At 34.1% G+C, this 18,017-nt stretch overlaps 3 protein-coding genes across 6 annotated transcripts; 1 reads left to right on the top strand and 2 right to left on the bottom strand.

The window, feature by feature from the left end:
- Positions 1 to 361: 361 nt before the first annotated feature.
- On the bottom strand, positions 362 to 4,212 carry LOC105769093 (probable nucleoredoxin 2). Of its 3 annotated transcripts, none has more exons than XM_012589511.2 (4): positions 3,923 to 4,212; positions 1,843 to 2,340; positions 1,084 to 1,712; positions 362 to 726 (listed from the first exon to the last, which is right to left on the bottom strand). In XM_012589511.2, the coding sequence occupies exons 1-4, from the start codon at positions 4,085 to 4,087 to the stop codon at positions 579 to 581; spliced, it is 1,440 nt and encodes a 479-aa protein (XP_012444965.1). In that variant the 5' UTR covers positions 4,088 to 4,212; the 3' UTR covers positions 362 to 578. The 3 variants fall into 3 exon arrangements, with proteins under 3 accessions (XP_012444965.1, XP_012444966.1, XP_052487107.1); XM_012589512.2 differs by having other exon boundaries at positions 1,843 to 2,337; positions 3,923 to 4,207; XM_052631147.1 differs by lacking the exon at positions 362 to 726 and having other exon boundaries at positions 869 to 1,712; positions 3,923 to 4,199.
- Positions 4,213 to 11,380: 7,168 nt separating this feature from the next.
- On the bottom strand, positions 11,381 to 12,472 carry LOC105770640 (E3 ubiquitin-protein ligase ATL23). The gene has a single exon (XM_012591922.2). It carries the CDS (start codon positions 12,086 to 12,088, stop codon positions 11,597 to 11,599), a length of 492 nt encoding a protein of 163 aa, XP_012447376.1. The 5' UTR covers positions 12,089 to 12,472; the 3' UTR covers positions 11,381 to 11,596.
- Positions 12,473 to 15,008: 2,536 nt separating this feature from the next.
- LOC105770911 (uncharacterized) lies at positions 15,009 to 17,721 on the top strand. Of its 2 annotated transcripts, none has more exons than XM_012592277.2 (9): positions 15,009 to 15,162; positions 15,286 to 15,408; positions 15,588 to 15,668; positions 15,766 to 15,854; positions 15,961 to 16,035; positions 16,299 to 16,360; positions 16,437 to 16,496; positions 16,617 to 16,796; positions 17,125 to 17,721. In XM_012592277.2, the coding sequence occupies exons 2-9, from the start codon at positions 15,286 to 15,288 to the stop codon at positions 17,199 to 17,201; spliced, it is 747 nt and encodes a 248-aa protein (XP_012447731.1). In that variant the 5' UTR covers positions 15,009 to 15,162; the 3' UTR covers positions 17,202 to 17,721. The 2 variants fall into 2 exon arrangements, with proteins under 2 accessions (XP_012447731.1, XP_012447730.1); XM_012592276.2 differs by having other exon boundaries at positions 15,022 to 15,162; positions 16,617 to 16,805.
- Positions 17,722 to 18,017: the final 296 nt, after the last annotated feature.

The following is an 18,017-nucleotide window of genomic DNA, read 5'->3' on the forward strand; positions in this document are numbered from 1 at the left end:
TAAACATGACAGTAAATGATTAACTTACCCATTACCATCTCCAGAGTTCCCTCCTCCATGTCAAATTCAAGCAAGCTACCGCAGTTTTTTTGGCAACTGATCTGATTGAATCTAAATTTGTAAACGATCCATATTTCTTACCGCGATTAGAATTTGATGTGATTTCTTTAATCTTTGTATACTACTATTTGGTGTTCTTGTTTTAATTAGTGGGTTAAGGCGATACATTGTTAGAGTTAAATGTGAGTGGGGTCATCTTGTTTACCTAAGATGCAATGTTGTCCCAGCTCTTGGATATTGTTCTCCTTAACGGAGAGAGTGTGTGTTTTGTTTTATCGCCTACTATCATTTGGTTGAAATATGCTCAAGCTAATTATAACTTTTATATATTTCGTTTGTACGACTTTATGAAATTAATTTCAATTATTCTACATAAACAGTCGCACTTTTCAATCCCCAAACATTATTTAATAGCTTCATAACATAGAACTTTACATGTAACCTTTTTTTTTCTAAACTCTCTTCCACTCAAAATAACAATCAATCACTTTGATAGATTTCAAAACCAAAACCCCTGCCTAACTATTATTTCTTATGAAAAAAAATGGAAACTTCGAAGAAGCTTCATTTGCATGGTTTCTGGCGAGGATGGGCGAAGTGGCCATGTCAGCACTGAAACGCTCATGGCTGACGTCACGTAGTTGAGGCGACAAATCAAGCTGAATTCTGCACCAGAGTTCGTTTCGTTTAATGCTTGCTTAATATTTAGTTCGAGCACAACAAGGATCAAATATATTGTACAAATTTGACTAATGAAAATAACTTCGTAAAAATAGATATTAACCCAAACATGAAAAATTATGAAAGATTTAAAAAAAAAAAAGGTTGGAACACACATTTTATTTGTTACACTCAAATGATGTTGACGGCTTTAGCTACAATAACATAGTATTCTCAGTAGAAAACCCACATATCAAGTGATATAGAGAGAGAATTATAGATATTAAGAGCTGATGGCATGATGGATTGATCAGAATTCAATTAGCATAAAGGCCAGTTGAGGTGAGGTGAGGTGACAGTCACCTGTCTTCAATTGAGCTTTGAGGGGTGACAGCTCTGATGCACCTTGGGTGCACCTCGTACCCACACTCCAGACATTGGTAAGCCCAACCAGATCCCTGCTCATCACAATCGCAGCATATAAAGGGGCCCCCTCCACTGCCTTCTGATACCAACGTTAGCAGATGCCGATGTCCTGCATGGTATTCACTTCTTGGTAAGCTCTTGGCTGCCTCTTCCATTTCTTTCTCTAGCGACTCCACTTTGGCATCTGTGAAAGGGTACGCATTTTCCTGGTACAGATTTATAAGGTTTCTGCCTTGCTTGGTTACCGTTTTGCCGTCGGGGCCTATAATTATCAAACAAGGAATCCATTGCACATCAAAGTACTTGGCAAGGGTTCTGGCCGTGGGGTCTCGGAAAGGCAACGCCAGCCATGGCATGGTACCAAAGTAGGATTCGAACGAACTTTGATCACGATCATTTGACACGAAAACGATCTCGAAATCCTCACCACCACCTTTTTCTTGCAAAGCTTGCTTGATCTTCTGGTAGATGGATATCAGTTTTGGAGTGAACTCAACACAAGGCATGCACCATTGCGCTGAGAGGTACAGCCCAACTGTCTTACCTTTCAAGGAATCAACCGGCACCTGCAAAGGAAATTAACGATTGAATCAGCCCAGAAAACATTTTAAAATGTCTTCTCCTCCACCTCGAATAAATTAAACCATTACAAATAGGCAAGTGTAAGCACTAAGCACTAAGCACTGAGTGACTGACCTTTCTAGTTATGGTTTGATCCAAGAGATAGTCTCTTTCAGGGTTTGTTAATAAATTGGTAACGGTCTGGCTGTCATGCTTCCTCTTCTCTTCCCTTCGCAATTCATCCAACTTTTCTTTGGTAAATGGGAAGGCATCAACCCCATACCGGTAAATGAGTTCTACGCCATCATAGTAAGTATCATCATCCTTGGTGTTGTCAGGCTGCAAAATAACTAAGCAAGGAATGCTTTCCACGTCATATTTTCGATTCAAGGCCTTCTTTGTCTCCAAATCAGAAAAGGGAATCGAAAGCCATGGCATGTTTTCACGGTAGCTGTTGAAGGCATCCAAGTCTTCATCAGATGACACAAATACAATCTCAAAGTTAGATCCATTGCTCTTCAGCTGCTCATACACACCAATCAATACTCGGTTGAAATTTCTACATGGTGGATACCAGTTAGCTGAGAAGTAAATTCCGATCACCTTGCCCTCTAGATCCGAAATTTTCACCTGCTATATAAAAAAAAAATCAAGTAATCGTGAAAGGTCAATTGGAGCCATTTACGGCTAACGAAAAGTCAACTCCATTTTCCCACGAACATTTTTTTAGAACCAACGTCTGTTGTACGGTCAGAACATTATATTTCATGTATGAAAATGCATCTGTGACTAAAACCAAGAAAGTTGGCATGAAGTACATGCCCCAAAGTTTGCAGTACTGTAAGGATAATGCATACGCCACGTGTGTTACGGATATAGCGTGAATGTGAGGCTAAAGGGAGGTGAAAAGCAGCGCCACATGTCTTCTCAGCTTAGTTGTTCACAGCAAAACCGCAATGCAGAAAAGGAATTGACCCATTGACGAGGACAGGCATATTTGGCATTTGTTTCTCGTGACTAAAGAGTATCACAATGCACCCCCACCTAGTCCAGTAAGAGAAAAGGTGATGGATGGGGTGGGGTCTAAATTAGCCCACCAGCCCGCCCGCCCCACTACGAATCCTTCCCCACAAGGGCAACATAACCACGACAAACATCACCGAGAAAGAGTACTTCTTCACCACCGATTTTTCTGGGCAATGTTGGATTGCCGACAACAGAATCACGCATTTACATTATGCATCTAATACACTCGTTCACTTCTCAATCCCAGGTAATTACATGTTTCTTCTTTTTTAGTAATCAAAAGATTGATAGTACCATAACAAGTGAGGAAATTTGCTGTTCATTCCAAATCTCTCAATTAAAATCTAGTTTAGCAGACGCCCTAATACATGAAATCAACTATTTTTCCAAAACATAAACTCAGTTACTCCATTGTTAGACATTCAAATTAACCCACCATATTATACTAAATTAAAGTCAAAATGGAAAAACGGACATGTCAACATTAAAGAAACATACAATGGAGTACACTGAAGAAAGAGAATGAGCCGGCGACTTTTTTCCATTTTGAAAACCCTAATCAACTTTCCTCTCTTTCTCTCTCTCTCTCTTTAACAAAAATCGTTTAATACGACTAATAGGTCAAGTTTGAAGACTGCCGACTATTGCAGTAATGCTATATTTTCGTCCCAAAGCAAACCAACCAACTTAACGCCAACTAGCCATGTGTCTGGTATTTCCAGCACTCGCTACCAAACAAATCTCTTCAAAGATAGACAATAGTCATCTGCTACATCATCTGTTGGTATTTTTTTTTAAATTAATAAAGTTTAATTAATTTTTTAGGGTAAAATATTACGAAATAGTAATATAAGTTCTAGAAGTTTCGTAAGCTGGTGTCTGTACTGTGTAGTTTTCATATGGAGTCTTGGGCAGAGAAGGAAAAAAAAAAGCTAGAAAACGGAAGTCGGTCTAAGCAGAAAGGTTTGGCAGAATAGGATTGCTATGAAGGCATGAATGAGTTAGGCCAAAAGTTGAGTGCATGCTTTTCATCTGTGACCCACTATTAGATACCGAGAGAAGACGATAAAGAAAAGATGCTTCGGCAAAGAAAAAAACAACCCATGAATAACAACCCCCGCCCCAAGGTATATTGCTACCAAATATTATTCCATCCATGGAAAGAAAATAAGAAAGCTGCGTTAATAACCTGATCAGTTTCAGCAGCTGCTGCAGTGGAGCAGAGAAGATAATCACGATCTTTAGAACCCAAAAGAGAAGATAAAGTGGAGGGCGAAAGCTTCTCAGAGTCCCCGTTTGTCGGAGCTTGAACCAGATTGTTGGAATCGTTGTCCAAGTTCATCTCCACCTTCATCACTCTTCTTTTTCTGTGTCTCTCTCTATCTCTCTCTGCCTTTTGGTTTTATGTGTTTTGGTTGAGTCAATTACCCGGCTCCGTGCTTATATTCCATGGATCGGAACCCATCTTTACACGTCACTCACCCCGCATCATAATGCATATCAACTCATAACACGTTGCATTCACACCAATATCCATGAGAGAGAATTCCCAAACTCTTGCTCACCTACATTAACTATAATGTTGCTGCCCATCCTGAGCCGACCGATCTTTTGTATTTTATTTGTCAGGTCCGCAATCTGCCACGTGTTTAACTTTTAGGACAAGAAAAAAAAACAGCGTGCTTTTAAGGTTGAAAATTACATTTAAAGAAATGGATGTCCATGTTTCTGTTTTTCCTTTGGGTACCAGATGTCCATGTTTTGGATATTATTTCAATATCCACCGTTACCAAAGGCATGGTTACAGTGAGGTCCCGTGTTCTCATAAAGAATTTGATGTTTTCCAAGGCCAACAAAGAGAGGGGACACATGGCTCTCTACCGCTACTCTTACTTATCTATTTCTTTTTATCCCACCGCATTATTAAATGTAAAATATTAAACGTACATATCATGCTTTTGTATCCGAAAGTTTTCATCTTAAACGTAATTCCATTTTCTTTTATTTTTAATTTAAGAATATTTTTGTAATTATTTTAGACCCATCTGTTTATATCAATTTGGTGCATTTTAGCTTTTTATTTTAAAAATCAGAAAATTAGAAAAGAGAAGCGTTTTATTTGGTGCATTTTATTTTTTATATCAATTTGTTAGAATTTGCTTTCCCCTAAAACTCTTAAGAAGATGCCATAATTATGGGAACAGGCTATCACACTTGAATACTTTCGAACAGAATCATTTATTTGTTATATCGTAAGTATTTTTTTATAAAAAAATGAATATATTAATAAGTTATATAAAATTTAAAATATTAAATTTTCATTTCATATATATTCTATAGATTTTAGGGTTGTAAAATTATTTCATATATGATACTATCATATCTACTTTCCAAAATATCAATGCGTGCGAGGAGTGGTGACGGCTATAATAGATGCCTGTAGTAGTTTGGCTTTGAGTTCTCAATCCCCGTTGTTGTGGGCCGACTAAGCCAACACCACATAACAACAAGCGAGCCGAACACCTCAACCAAAATATCTATTTGCTGTACTCAAAACATAAATGTTGGATAAAGAAAACAATAAAATATTCCAACATTAAAAAGAGTCAGTCACTCAATCAACATGTAAGAATTTAAATAAAACGTATGGTATAATTTTAAGGGTTTTTCCCCTTTTGATTTCACTAAAAAAAATATTTATGTACGTATGAGAGAGTTAAGATGAAGATGGGTCAAATTTATGGTGGGAAGAACGAAGCAAATATCTGGGGCCGTACGGGACGGGGCACGTGGAAGGCAGGAGGACAGATGTCACGTGATGCGATTAGGGAGTTGTTGGGTTTACTTCAATGATTTGATTTTCAACTGTTGGAATCTCAGAGATGGGGTCCCACAACAAACAAAGATCGCCAGGGAAGGAAGACCACGTGTCAAACACGTTGCCGTGTCGAAGTGAGGAAAAGCGAAAAAGCAACTGCTCTCTATTCCTGTTTTGATGGAACTTGGTGAACTGCAAGCCCAGCGCGATTGGTGCTTGTGTCCTGTTATTTATGGAACACTTGGCGCCATAAGGCTCCCCACTGGGGCTCCAGTGCGTTGGCATTTCAGGCTAAAATAAATTACAAACTGATATGCTGGTAAACGCGGGGCATTTGGGTAGCATTCTTCAGAATGCATTCACTTCACTGGAGGCTTAAATCCAGATCGGAACTTTTTGGTCGAGTAAAAATTTAGTAACTTTTATTTGCTTTTTCTTTTCTTCTTTCACTCATATATTATTTCTTTTCATTCTCATTTCAGAGTTATTTCATCTTTCAATAATATTTTTATTATTCTAATATTTGTTGAATTTTTTCTTATTCTTTTATTCAGCGTTTCTCTCTCTCCTTTTCATTAATATTTTATTATTTTAATAAGTAACGAATACAATAAATTATAATTAAATAATAGAAATATTTTATGTATAATTATTGTTTATTTATATATACATAATATTATTTCAAATAAATTTATTTTCAACAAAATTTAATTAAGTATTATATTTTTATACATTATTGTTTTAATTATTTAATATTAATAAAATATTATTTGATATAGATATAATTTTAATAAAATTTAATGTATTTATTAATTTCATAAATACCAAATAAAATTTGTTTTTTGTTAAATATTTACGTATTTTTCCTATTATATTTATGTCTTCTAGATAAAATCCTTTATTGTCATTTTCTCTTTTCATTATAATTCACCTCATCGTCACCACTGCGATTGAACTCAAATAGATATCAATCTCATCTTTACAGTATCCAATATCATTGTTACAGTAAATAATTTCACCGCTATTATTGTTTTTAACCTCACTAGGGGTGATCTCACTACTCATCCAAAAAAAACCTAACACGCATGTATTTTTATGTCTTCCATAAGTATTTAGACAAATGACCTGATCGGCTGATCCGCTTTGCCTTTTATTTTTTCCATTGCTTGTAACACCCAATCAAATTCTCATATATGTTTAAAAGAATTTTTTTTTTGTTATCCCCATTGGTAATGAAAAGATCATATGATAATTCTAAAATTAACATTTATTGATTATGTTAATTTAATTATAATTTAAAAATAATCTTTAATGTTTATACATTAGCTCAATTTTTTTCTCAAAATCAAAACCAACATCATCATTCTACTATTGTTCCACTAGCAACTTCCTTTTACTAATATATGTCACTCTACCTAAATACACCATTGACACACTCACCTTAATGCCCTACATCAATCCTATCATTTGATCCTCTCATATCCTTGATATTTAGATGTGTTTAATAGGAATGATGGAAAAGTGAAAAAGGAGTAATTTTTTTTGTCATTGTTCGATAAAGTTAAAAATGAAAAAAATTAAAAATACATAATTTTAAATTTATATATATATATATATGTATATATATATATCTCATTTTCTTTCCTCTCATCGTTCTAATTTAGAATGATTTATTTTTATGTATTAGGATAGAAAGTGATCGATTCTCTTATTTTCTTTCCTCTTATTTTTTCTTTTGTTATCAAGCACGCTCAAATTTTATTTTATTTTCACTTTTTCACTCCCTCCTCCCAACTCTCAAAATTTCCACCCAACTAAATACTCTCATCATCTATTCTCACCCTCACTCCATCACTAACCCCTTCATCAGTTTACCATTACCCTTGCTCGACCACCACCACCATTGTTACATACTCAATATTCAACATTCAACACTCACCAAACACATCACCATAGAGCACCATTCACCCTCGTAAAGTTATTTCCACCATCCCCCTTAACTCACCACCACAAACTAAGAACATGCCACAAACCCTGCATGTGAGTATATTTTCACGTCAAATGGCACGTCATTGTTTTTTTATGTCAGCTGCCACGTCAATAATTAACAACCCTTCAGGAGCTTCGAAAGTAACTCTATTTTAGTGTTCAATTGATTGTTAAATTTTGATTATGAATTAAGTAAGTGATTGCAGTTTTCAATTAAGAGTTTAATTGATTTTTTAATTATTTTATGATGATTTTTTACTTTAATTAATATAAAAGTCCTCATGGGGCCAAATTTGCTGAAAATGTCAAAAAGAAATTTAAAAAAAAGGATTTAGGGCGATTTTTGTGATATTTAGGGATTTAGGGTGGATTTTTTTGACTTTTTTAACACATCAACTCTTTTAGTCAAATGGTTAAATGTTAGTGATTTTATCCTTGAGTTCCAGATATGATTCCTTTCTTACTCACATTTGTATTTTTTATTTCATGTTGTTTTAAGTTTTTTTTAATTGACGTTTTTAACACATTTTGGTTAGATGGTTAAACAATAATAATTTCATCATTGAATTCCAAGTTTGATTCATCTTCTAAGAACATTTGTATTTTTTATTTCATGTTGTTTAAAGCTTTTTTTTTAAAATTAATAAATAGATTGTTTTCAAGTTTTTTTAGTTAATAACATTTTCATTTATAAAATCAAATAATTAATGCAAATATCATGCTAGTAACTCAAAAAAGATTAATCGTGAGACTCATTTCTCCATCTCCCGTATGAACTAACCAACTTTAGCTTGATCCATTTTAAAAGATTTCCTGGCTCGATTGCTCTTTTGTAATGCTTTCCCTTCCACTTCTTTCAATACCGAAAGCCTTGTTCAACCCCAGGCATTAAATGTTTCCATTGAAGTTGACAATGGTGAAATCCCAAATAGAAAATTCAAAGATGGAAAAGTCGAAACCAAAAAAGAGAAAAGATAAAATAAAATTCGTTGCTTATAATATTTTTCTCCTTTTAAAAATTTAATTAATAAATGAATTAAAGTTTAGAGTTCCAGAGGATATCATATGTTACATGTGGCACTGAGAGATAAAAAATATTTGTGGAGGGAAATTTTGCAACATAAACCCCTTCTTTTTATATGATTTTTATCAATGTTTAGCCAGTTATATTCTCACAACTTCTTTTTAATTTCTTTATATTCAATAATTCAACTTACAAATTTACATAATAAGCCATGTTTTTTCATTTATTATTTTTAAAAATAAAATTCACTATTATGATTGAAATAGATGTTTAAAATATAAATAATATTACAATAAATTGATCAGTTATCACAATATTTAAATGCATTCACTAATTGATAATTAACATTAAGTTAAAATATAAAAAATATAATTTCACACAATATACTATTATAATATTTATATTTCACGTTATTTATTTAAATTCAATCTAATATCAATTATCATGTTTTAAAATTAACTTATATATTATGTTTAAATATGTCCACTGTGGTACCTAAACCATCAATATTTGTTTTTATTATGGTAATTGTATTTTTATAAAATGTCCAATGTGATACATAAACTATCAATATGTGTTTTATTATGAATAAATTGTTAAATCAATCAATGAAAATTCAACATGTATATTGTTTTTCCCACATGGATAATATAAACATGATGCGAAAAACTAATAATATATATATATATATAAACAAATAATTAAACTTACAGTTAATAAAAATAAATAATTATTAAACTTACATAAGTAAAATAGTCATGTTATCCATTTAAGTAAATGATCCTATTCTCCAAAGAATTATCGATTTGAAATAATATATTTAATTAATTTTAAAACAATATTTTTATTATCCATAAAATTTTAATATTTATTTATTTTATTAACCATATATACAGTAATTTTTTAATTTTAATTTAATTTTTCAAAATATAAATACCACTTAAAATATTTTATAAAAAGACATTTTACCAAACATCACATTATCCTAATAAAAAAGGTTGTGATTTGAGAAAAACAAAGTTGCATCTCCGGGGCCTATAGTCCACGGAATGTGAGGTAGTATTATCCTTAATTAGGTATATTGGGTTTAAAATAAAAATAAAATTGATTTCATTTTCTAAAAGTATATTTGATTGGAAAATTACAAGAAAAAGAAGAAGATAAATAATTAGAAAAGATTTTCTCAATAAAATATATCAAATATCCAATCCTAATTTAAGTGGACATAAATATGGTAAATGCAAAAATTATTAAAAATAAACATGTAAAAGATATTTATTTATTCATTAAGTTAAAAAATACAAAAATAGATGATGTGGAAATTAATTACAGCGCAGAGATGTTAACAACCTATGACGATTTGTACTAAGGCAAGTGTCATGGGATAATTAAGCTGTGCAATTATCATTGGGTTATTTTTATTGGGTGCTAATGGGATTGTTGTCTTCGTCATTCTTCTCGCTTTCTTGGGAAAGATGTTGGGGGAAATAATCATACCAAATTATATATAATGGAATGAGTAACGAGTTGTCCCCATATTAGCTCATTTCCAAAGGGAATCTTTTAAACTTCCTTTAAATCACATTTTATAATTGATTTGATAGAGGTAAATTTTAGTCACTTTACCATTGGTAGTAAAAGTTAAATTTTTATTTTCGATAAAAGAAGTGTATTATTTCTCAAAATATTTTTAAAAAGTAATGTTAAATTGATGTTAAGTAACAAAATGTTGCGACTGTGAAATTTCAGTCACTTAGCACTATGAGGATCAAATTTTATGTTTAAACCTATCTCCATCACTAAAGGGGTAAAGAATGCATGAAGATAGTTGAGATGATATACTGATATTTTTGTACTTCATGTTGTTATAGTATTCACTAATTAATATGTTATCAAATAATGTTTCTTCTATAAAAAGAAAGTCTGGTAACACAAAAATATTTCTACGAAGAACGTTTGAACTTTAAACAAATACCAGTAGACTTTGTCAGCATTTCCTTTCAGGTTCACTGATCATTACTTGTAAGGGTATGAACCTCAAAGGCAAACTCCAAGCCATTGCCTATTACTTTTTGGCAAATCTGATTGAATTCTAGTTAGGTTGGATTAGGTGGTGTGTTAGTGTAAACCGTGGAATATAATTAAAGCCATGTGGTGGATGGTCAGGTGGCAATCACATTGCCTAATAAATACTGTAAGATGATTTAAGTTAATTTCTTGCTTGCATTCATTTATTTGGGCAAAAAAGACACCAAAACCAACTATTCTTACCATCCATAAATAGACAGCTGACACCGATAGTGAGATACACAATACACAATGACTGGTGTTCTTCACTTAATGTCATTATGGATTATGAGCATAAAATATGAAACAGATAATGTGATTTGATCCCCTGGGTTGGTGGCTTAAACCTGCCTGCCCTTGGCCTCTTCCATTGATGGAAATGCTACGCTTCTCTTTCAACTTTATTATATAATCTTATAACTTCTTCATATACATCTTAGCTGCTGATATATACTGCATTAATCAAGATTATTCACATCAAACGAGATTAAAGTAAAGGATTCCTAAAAGCTATAGTTTTTTGACACGATTAATAGTTGTAGACTTGTAGTAGTTGGTGCTGACATCTGCACCATATGGCACCCGTGACATTTCATGTGTATTCACTTTTACTCTTTTAGGTATTCAACATCAAAATTTTTCTTGCTTTCCCTTTGAATCATCATCTTCCTTTTTTTTTTTTTTTCAACTTCCACGGCAAAAAAAGAGGCTCTTCAAGCATGGAGGACTTTTACCCAGCAAGCAAAAAAGAAGAAGGAAATCGATTTAACCATATCACAAAAGAAGAAAGAGAAAACCCATACATGCATGTTGATATATGAAAGTGATAAACTTAGATGAACAACGTTCTTCTCTTCCCCAGGAAAATCTTCATACAAACACCAAACACTGAACTTTATACACTCTTAGAAAGAGGACCATTTCCTGTTTCTTATAAAAGTTAAGGGCTTAACTCTTAAGGCTTGTCAGGGATTAACATCAGAAGGGTCGAACAGCATAGGCTCAAGCTTGGCCCTACAAACAGGGCAAATCGGATGCTTGGAAAGCCATGTATCAGCGCATTCCAAATGAAACCCGTGATTACAACCGGGAACCATTCTAGCCGGTTGCTCCGCACCTACCTCCTCCAGACAAACGGCGCAGTCAGTCCCCAACACAAGCTCCTTCCCTGTAACCTTAGGCAGCTTCTCCAGCTCTGAAACCGACAACCCTTTCTCCCCCACCTGCTTAGTGGCCAACGTCCCTGGATTATCTGTCCGATAATTTGAAGCATACCATAAGATACAGACGTAAACGATAAAAACTGCACTCATGCCGGCGCATGGAAGCAAAAGGGCTAAGAAAACGGAAACCAGCATTGGGTGATGGTGGCCGCCGGCTGCAGCGGCGGAGTTTATGGTGGGTGATGGATGAGGAGTAAGGAGAGGCGGAGGGAGGTGGTGCGCTCCATGGCGCATAATAGTTAGCTCTAGTTTATGGAAAAGCGTAAAGTTGAAGGGGGGAGGGAGAGATTCCTTCTTGGGAAGGAGGAAGGGTGGGGGAGCGTTTTGAGTGAGAGATTCAGGTGGCAACGGCTATAAAAGGAAAGGTAAAAAACCTGGAATAGTTAGCTGTTTTAAAATAAAAGACAGTGTTGAGCACTAACTCATAATGATTCGATTTAAGAACCTAAACAACACGTTAGGCAAGATTGTTTTACAGGGCCTTGATGGTGCGTGGGAAAGCCGAGGCTGATTGGTGAGGAAGCACTTGATCAGGGCTGCGTCTGGGCGGACTCTAGCCAGGTGGTGAGAGTTGTCACTCTGGAAAATTGACTTACACAAAAACTATAGGCAATGAGATTCGGATTGGCCCATTCAATGATATAAATACTGCTAATAAATAGTCTTTTTGTTGCGTTCCATCGTGGAGAATGGGACCCTTATTTAAAATGGGATCATGTCTATAAACCAAAAAAAAAAAAAACGAAAAGGAATGGGATCATTTCACCTAACTAGTTATTAAAAAATGAATTTTTTATCTGCCAAAAGGGAAATGGAAGGATGGAATTGATTATAGGCAGCGTTGCATATATCATTGCATCTAAGAAAACGATAAAAAAGAGAACAATATTGCCTCCGATGTTTCTTCCAATTAATCATTTGATCCTAACCCTACCTTAGAATCAAATTTTGATTAAACTAGAGTTCGGTCTCCCTTGCTGACGAGGATCCAGGACAGCTGCTTGGGCTATTAGTGTTGGATGTCGAACTGTCGATGAGTAATTGAGTACGGTTTTCAAAAAGTCTTTGCTTTTGGGGCCACCCCTCCATTACATAGATAAACTATGAACTCACTTTTAAGGTTCGTAGCCAACAGGTTCGTGATGAGACGAGAGGGAGAGAGGGGCTTCTGGCTAAACAAATTTTGAGTCTCTTCTGAGGATGAAATACGTAGCTTTACAGCTTCAAAAGACACCACAACATTATAAATATTGCTCCGATGTTTATCTTTAGTGATAGACCTGCAAACAATGATGACAATTTTTGATATTTTAGTTCCCAGATGTCATAAACCAAGATTTGGGGAAAAGGTTACACTTTTATCGATTTCTTACATCTGGGACTTTAATTTCTTTATTTATTTGGTAGAAATATCTGGGACTTCATTTATTTGTTAAATCTGGTCCCATCCAAAGATAAGATTAAACAATTAATTACTCCTTCAGTGCAGCATTTAATCAATATTATCATTGCATCTGGTTGCTTCAGTCTCGCCCCTCTTTAGCATGCAGTTTCATATGTGAATGCACCTTGTATTTCAAGGATCTCACAGCGCCTCAAAAACCATCACTAAAACATTTATAAAAATTTAATTTAATAATTATCTTAATAGTTTTTTTATTAATTTAATATCATCTAAGTTTTGCATATGTGTTGTAATTGAAGACATTTATGATGTATTTAGATATCATCTAAAGATTTTGTTTTCTAAATTTTTTAAACTCGTGTTGAAATTATATTTTTTTTTACCAATTAAAGGGTCGCGACGACTTTTTTTTTAATGGTGATAGTTGGAATAATGTCACATATGTGGTAAGAGTTTGGAAGACAAGTATTTCATACTTTTTTCATAAAAAAATGGTTTATATTTATTTAACTCATACTTATAAATATATTATATGAAGTGGGTCGCGAGGCGAGTATAGCGAGGATTAAGTGAGTCTGGGGACTCACGTGGGTGGTGGGGCGGGGATGGTTTTAGATTTGGTACCCACAGCGGGTTGCGGGGTGGGGATGAGGATAAAAATTCTTGGCGGAGACGAGTGCGAAGGATGCACCCCGCACCTGCTCTGCCCAATTGACACCCCTAGTAGTAAGTTACATTGCAGTCTAAAAAATAGACACAAATACAAATCTTAAAGACTAGAATGTTGAGAAAAGCAACTATCACCTGCATCGATAAATTATAAAATAAAAATGAATAATTAATCCACACTCATCTTTATTCTAAAAAAAAGTATATTAATATTTATTTTATTTTAATTAATATATTATCTAGTAGTATAGTTCAGAATCCATCGGATATTTTAAAAACAATACTACTATTTATGTGAGAAAATATTTCTAATTTACTAATTTTTACCTCTTCTGTTAAACCATAAAATTTACATATATGTATAAATATTCTTAGAAATACTTGTATGAATAAACAATTACCATAAGTTTAATTTAAAATTATTTATTATTAATATTTAAAATATTAAAATTTAGAAACCCATGGGTCAACTCTAGCATATTTAATAAGGATAAACAATGGTAGAGATCACCCAACTATGTGTTTTATTATTATTCAATTATGAAACATTATAAAATGATTATCCAACTATTCAATTTTATCTTTTTAGTCACTAGTTGATTAACGTAAAAATGAAAACACCCAACAATTCAATATAATTGGATGACTAAAAAGAAAAATTTGAATAGTTAAGTGATCGTTTTGCAACCTTTTATAGTTGGATGACTAAAAAAGAAAAAAACCATAGTTAAGTGACTATTTTGTAATTTTTTATAGTTAAGTGACAAAAAAAGAAAATAACCATAATTGGGTAAGTTTACCAAATTAATAATCACATTTATTTAAAATAATAAAAGGGGTAAAATATTTGGACCATTTTAAGGGCCCAGTTGTGAGGTTAAAGTAGGACATAATGGAGCGTGTCATGTACTTGTTATCCAAACAGAAAATTCATTTCATTGGATCATTAGACTACTATTTCGAACCCAATTTGTATTATTCAAACCTCTCGGTGTTGACACCTTTGCAGCAGATAAAACAAAACCCAATGGCTGAAGGAAATAGAACCGGGCTGAACCGGATAAAAGAGTCGGTTATGGCAGTTGTAGAGATATAAATTAGCAAGTGACATCTGAACAGAGCGGCTTTAGGGCGTAATAGAAAAGAAACATAAGCCGTAGAAGAGGGCTCTCTCTTGGTGGAGCTTACCCCCCATCAATTTATCCTTTACGACTCCATTAACAAACCATTAAAGGTATTTTCCAGGTCTTACCCCACTTTTCTTTATTTTTACTTTTTCCTGTTTTGTAATTTTCTTTTAAAAACTTATCTTGGCTACTTGGAACTTTTGAAATATTGATTTCTTGGCGGACAAAAGATGGATCGTTACCAGAGAGTGGAGAAGCCGAAAGCAGTGACACCCATTGACGAGAACGAGATTCGTGTTACTAGTCAAGGCAGGATGCGCAATTATATCACTTACGCCATGACTTTGCTTCAGGTGTTTTTTCTTCTTCTCCTTTTTTGTTTAATGTATGCGCAATTAGAGCTCTATATGAGTTTGGTGTTCGCTTATTTTTGAGAAATAGGCACTGGGATTTTTATTTCTTAGGTGTTTGCAGCTCTTCTCATTAATCCAATGTTAGCATTTATTTGCTTTTTGAATGTAATGTTTGGTAGGAGATGGGCTCGAATCAAATAGTCTTTAAGGCAATGGGAAGAGCCATTAGCAAGACTGTAACTATTGTGGAGTTACTTAAGGTATCATTGTCTATTTGAAATTGCCTAGTTGAGTGGATTTATTGTTTGATTCTTGTTCAAGGAGGCTGATATTGTGGTCCATGCACTTGCTATGCAGAAAAGAATTGTAGGTCTTCATCAGATTACATCAATTGGATCCACGGATATAACAGATATGTGGGAGCCTCTGGAAGAAGGACTTCTTCCGTAAGAGCCATATTTAACCCTTATCACAAAAAAACAGTTGTTATTTTCTCTGCCGTTTAATCTCTTTATTTAGAGAACCCTAGTAAATATTGTTTAAATATCACAGGTTGGAGACCACCAGGCATGTGCCCATGATCAGTATAACCCTTTCGAAAAATGAATTGAATACATCATCTGTTGGGTAAGTCCTACACTTTTTTTACATTTCTTTCTCTTTACTGCATAATACTTTAGTTTGTATTGTACCTTTAATTTTAGTGAATTTTAGAACATTAAAGATTGTCTTTCGGGTAATTGGTTTTAGCTGTCACATCTTTGCATGTTGGGGACTAGAAAATTTTTGCATATGGAAGGGTTTCTGTTCTTATGATGGTGGTGGCTTGGTGTTTTAGTTTACATGAGTAATAAAAAGTGTTTTGACCCATGAAAGGCTTCCTCGTCTAGGTATCAGCCTCCATTACCAGCTGATCAGGTGAAACCATCCATAAAAATTGATCACAAAGAAGGTAGGGACACATTCCATTATCTCAACTGTTTGTGTGTCTTGCCCATATCTCTTTTACATTTCTTTTTGTTTGACAGGGGGCTCACCTAATGGCCGAGGTAGAGGCCGTGGTGGTAGAGTAAGGTCAAGGAGTAGAGGTATGCCAATTTGAATACCGAGATGCCCCCTGTTAGATGTTGTTTTTGTTTTATTAGTGCATGCCCCTAAATGTTATATGAGGATTTTTTTAAGCAATATTTAGTTGTATTCTTCTGCAGGGAATGCTGTTGTCTCTGCTGAGTATGATGATGGAGGCTGGGATCACAATCATGGCTATGCTAGTGGTAGAGGTCGAGGAAGAGGACGTGGTTCCCAAGGCAGTGGACGTGGAGGATACAATGGACCTCAGGTTGGTAGGCTGGAAGATGGAGGCTACAATTATGAAGCCCTTCCACAAGGTAGCCGTGGTGGGTTTTCTCCCTTTCTTTTTATTCATTTAATGGAGTTTTAGCACGTTTAATAGTTTTTCTCATAATCACCTTTAAATGTATGGTTTTTTTTTTCTTTTCTTTTCAACGTACGTCAATTTTAATGAAGAGAATGCAATAAAAAACTTGATGGCATGATGGATAACTTGCTATGGAGGAATTGTTCTATTTTCTGTCAGTTGAATAGACATTCTTTCAATAGCTTTAAGAAGAAAGGCAGAGATTTTTTTTTATTGCTGTATTGATGAATAGGTAAGAATATTGTTTCTAATTGTCTTGTTGCTTTGCTTTTTTCAAGGTCGTGGCCGTGGCAGGGGATACCGTGGTAGGGGCCGTGGGTTTAGATCTAATGGGCCAATCCAGGCGGCTGTATGAGGTGGTGGCAGTCTTTGAACATAATTGAAATGGTGTCGGTTGTGCGTCCAGTTATATGTTTTATGGTTTTTTTAATCTTGTCCTTCATTTGTTTTAGCTTTAATTTTTTTTCTTCATTGTTCATTTACCAGCAGTTTTTAACTTTAGGATGTGTTGATGGGAAGAGACTAGCATAGTTGCATTCAGATTTTTCTAGTTCAGCAGCTACCTCACTGCACGAGTGGCAGACGCTTTTCTGTTTTTGTAGCCAAGGCTGATCATATGTTTGAACAATTTTAGCCTTTTTATTTGACAGAAAATCTCCCTTTGTTGTTTTTGTCCAGAGTTTGGTAGTTTGCTGCCTCTGCTGTTTTCCTTATAGTAGTCTATGCAAGCCATTTGTGCCTCTGCTTTTCTTTTTTTCTTTTTGAGTTAGTACTTGTTAGGATTTAGTGCCCCAATACTGAGTATAGTTTATTTGTTATTTTTACTTGTATTTTTTTAATATATTGGTTTAAATAAAATTTATTATTCACATTTATATCATTTGTACTGGTTACCTAATATTTAAATAATACTAAGATGTATTACACAGTTGGATCAAAATATGAGAAAACAACTTGTATTAGTAAGTAAATCTAAAAAGTCCATGGTTTGATTTATTGAAATTGAACAAATCAATTAAAGGACTATTCTATTGTCAATCAAATCCAAATAGTGGAAATATCTTGTCTTAGGTATCGGAGTGGTTTACTCTCATTAGACAGGACTCAAATTGAATTAGTCCTAGATCTGTTTATAGAATAAGTGATTGACTATGTGTATGTGAGTTGTATA

This window comes from Gossypium raimondii, chromosome 5 (genome assembly GCF_025698545.1).
Source record: "Gossypium raimondii isolate GPD5lz chromosome 5, ASM2569854v1, whole genome shotgun sequence".
NCBI lineage: Eukaryota > Viridiplantae > Streptophyta > Magnoliopsida > Malvales > Malvaceae > Gossypium > Gossypium raimondii.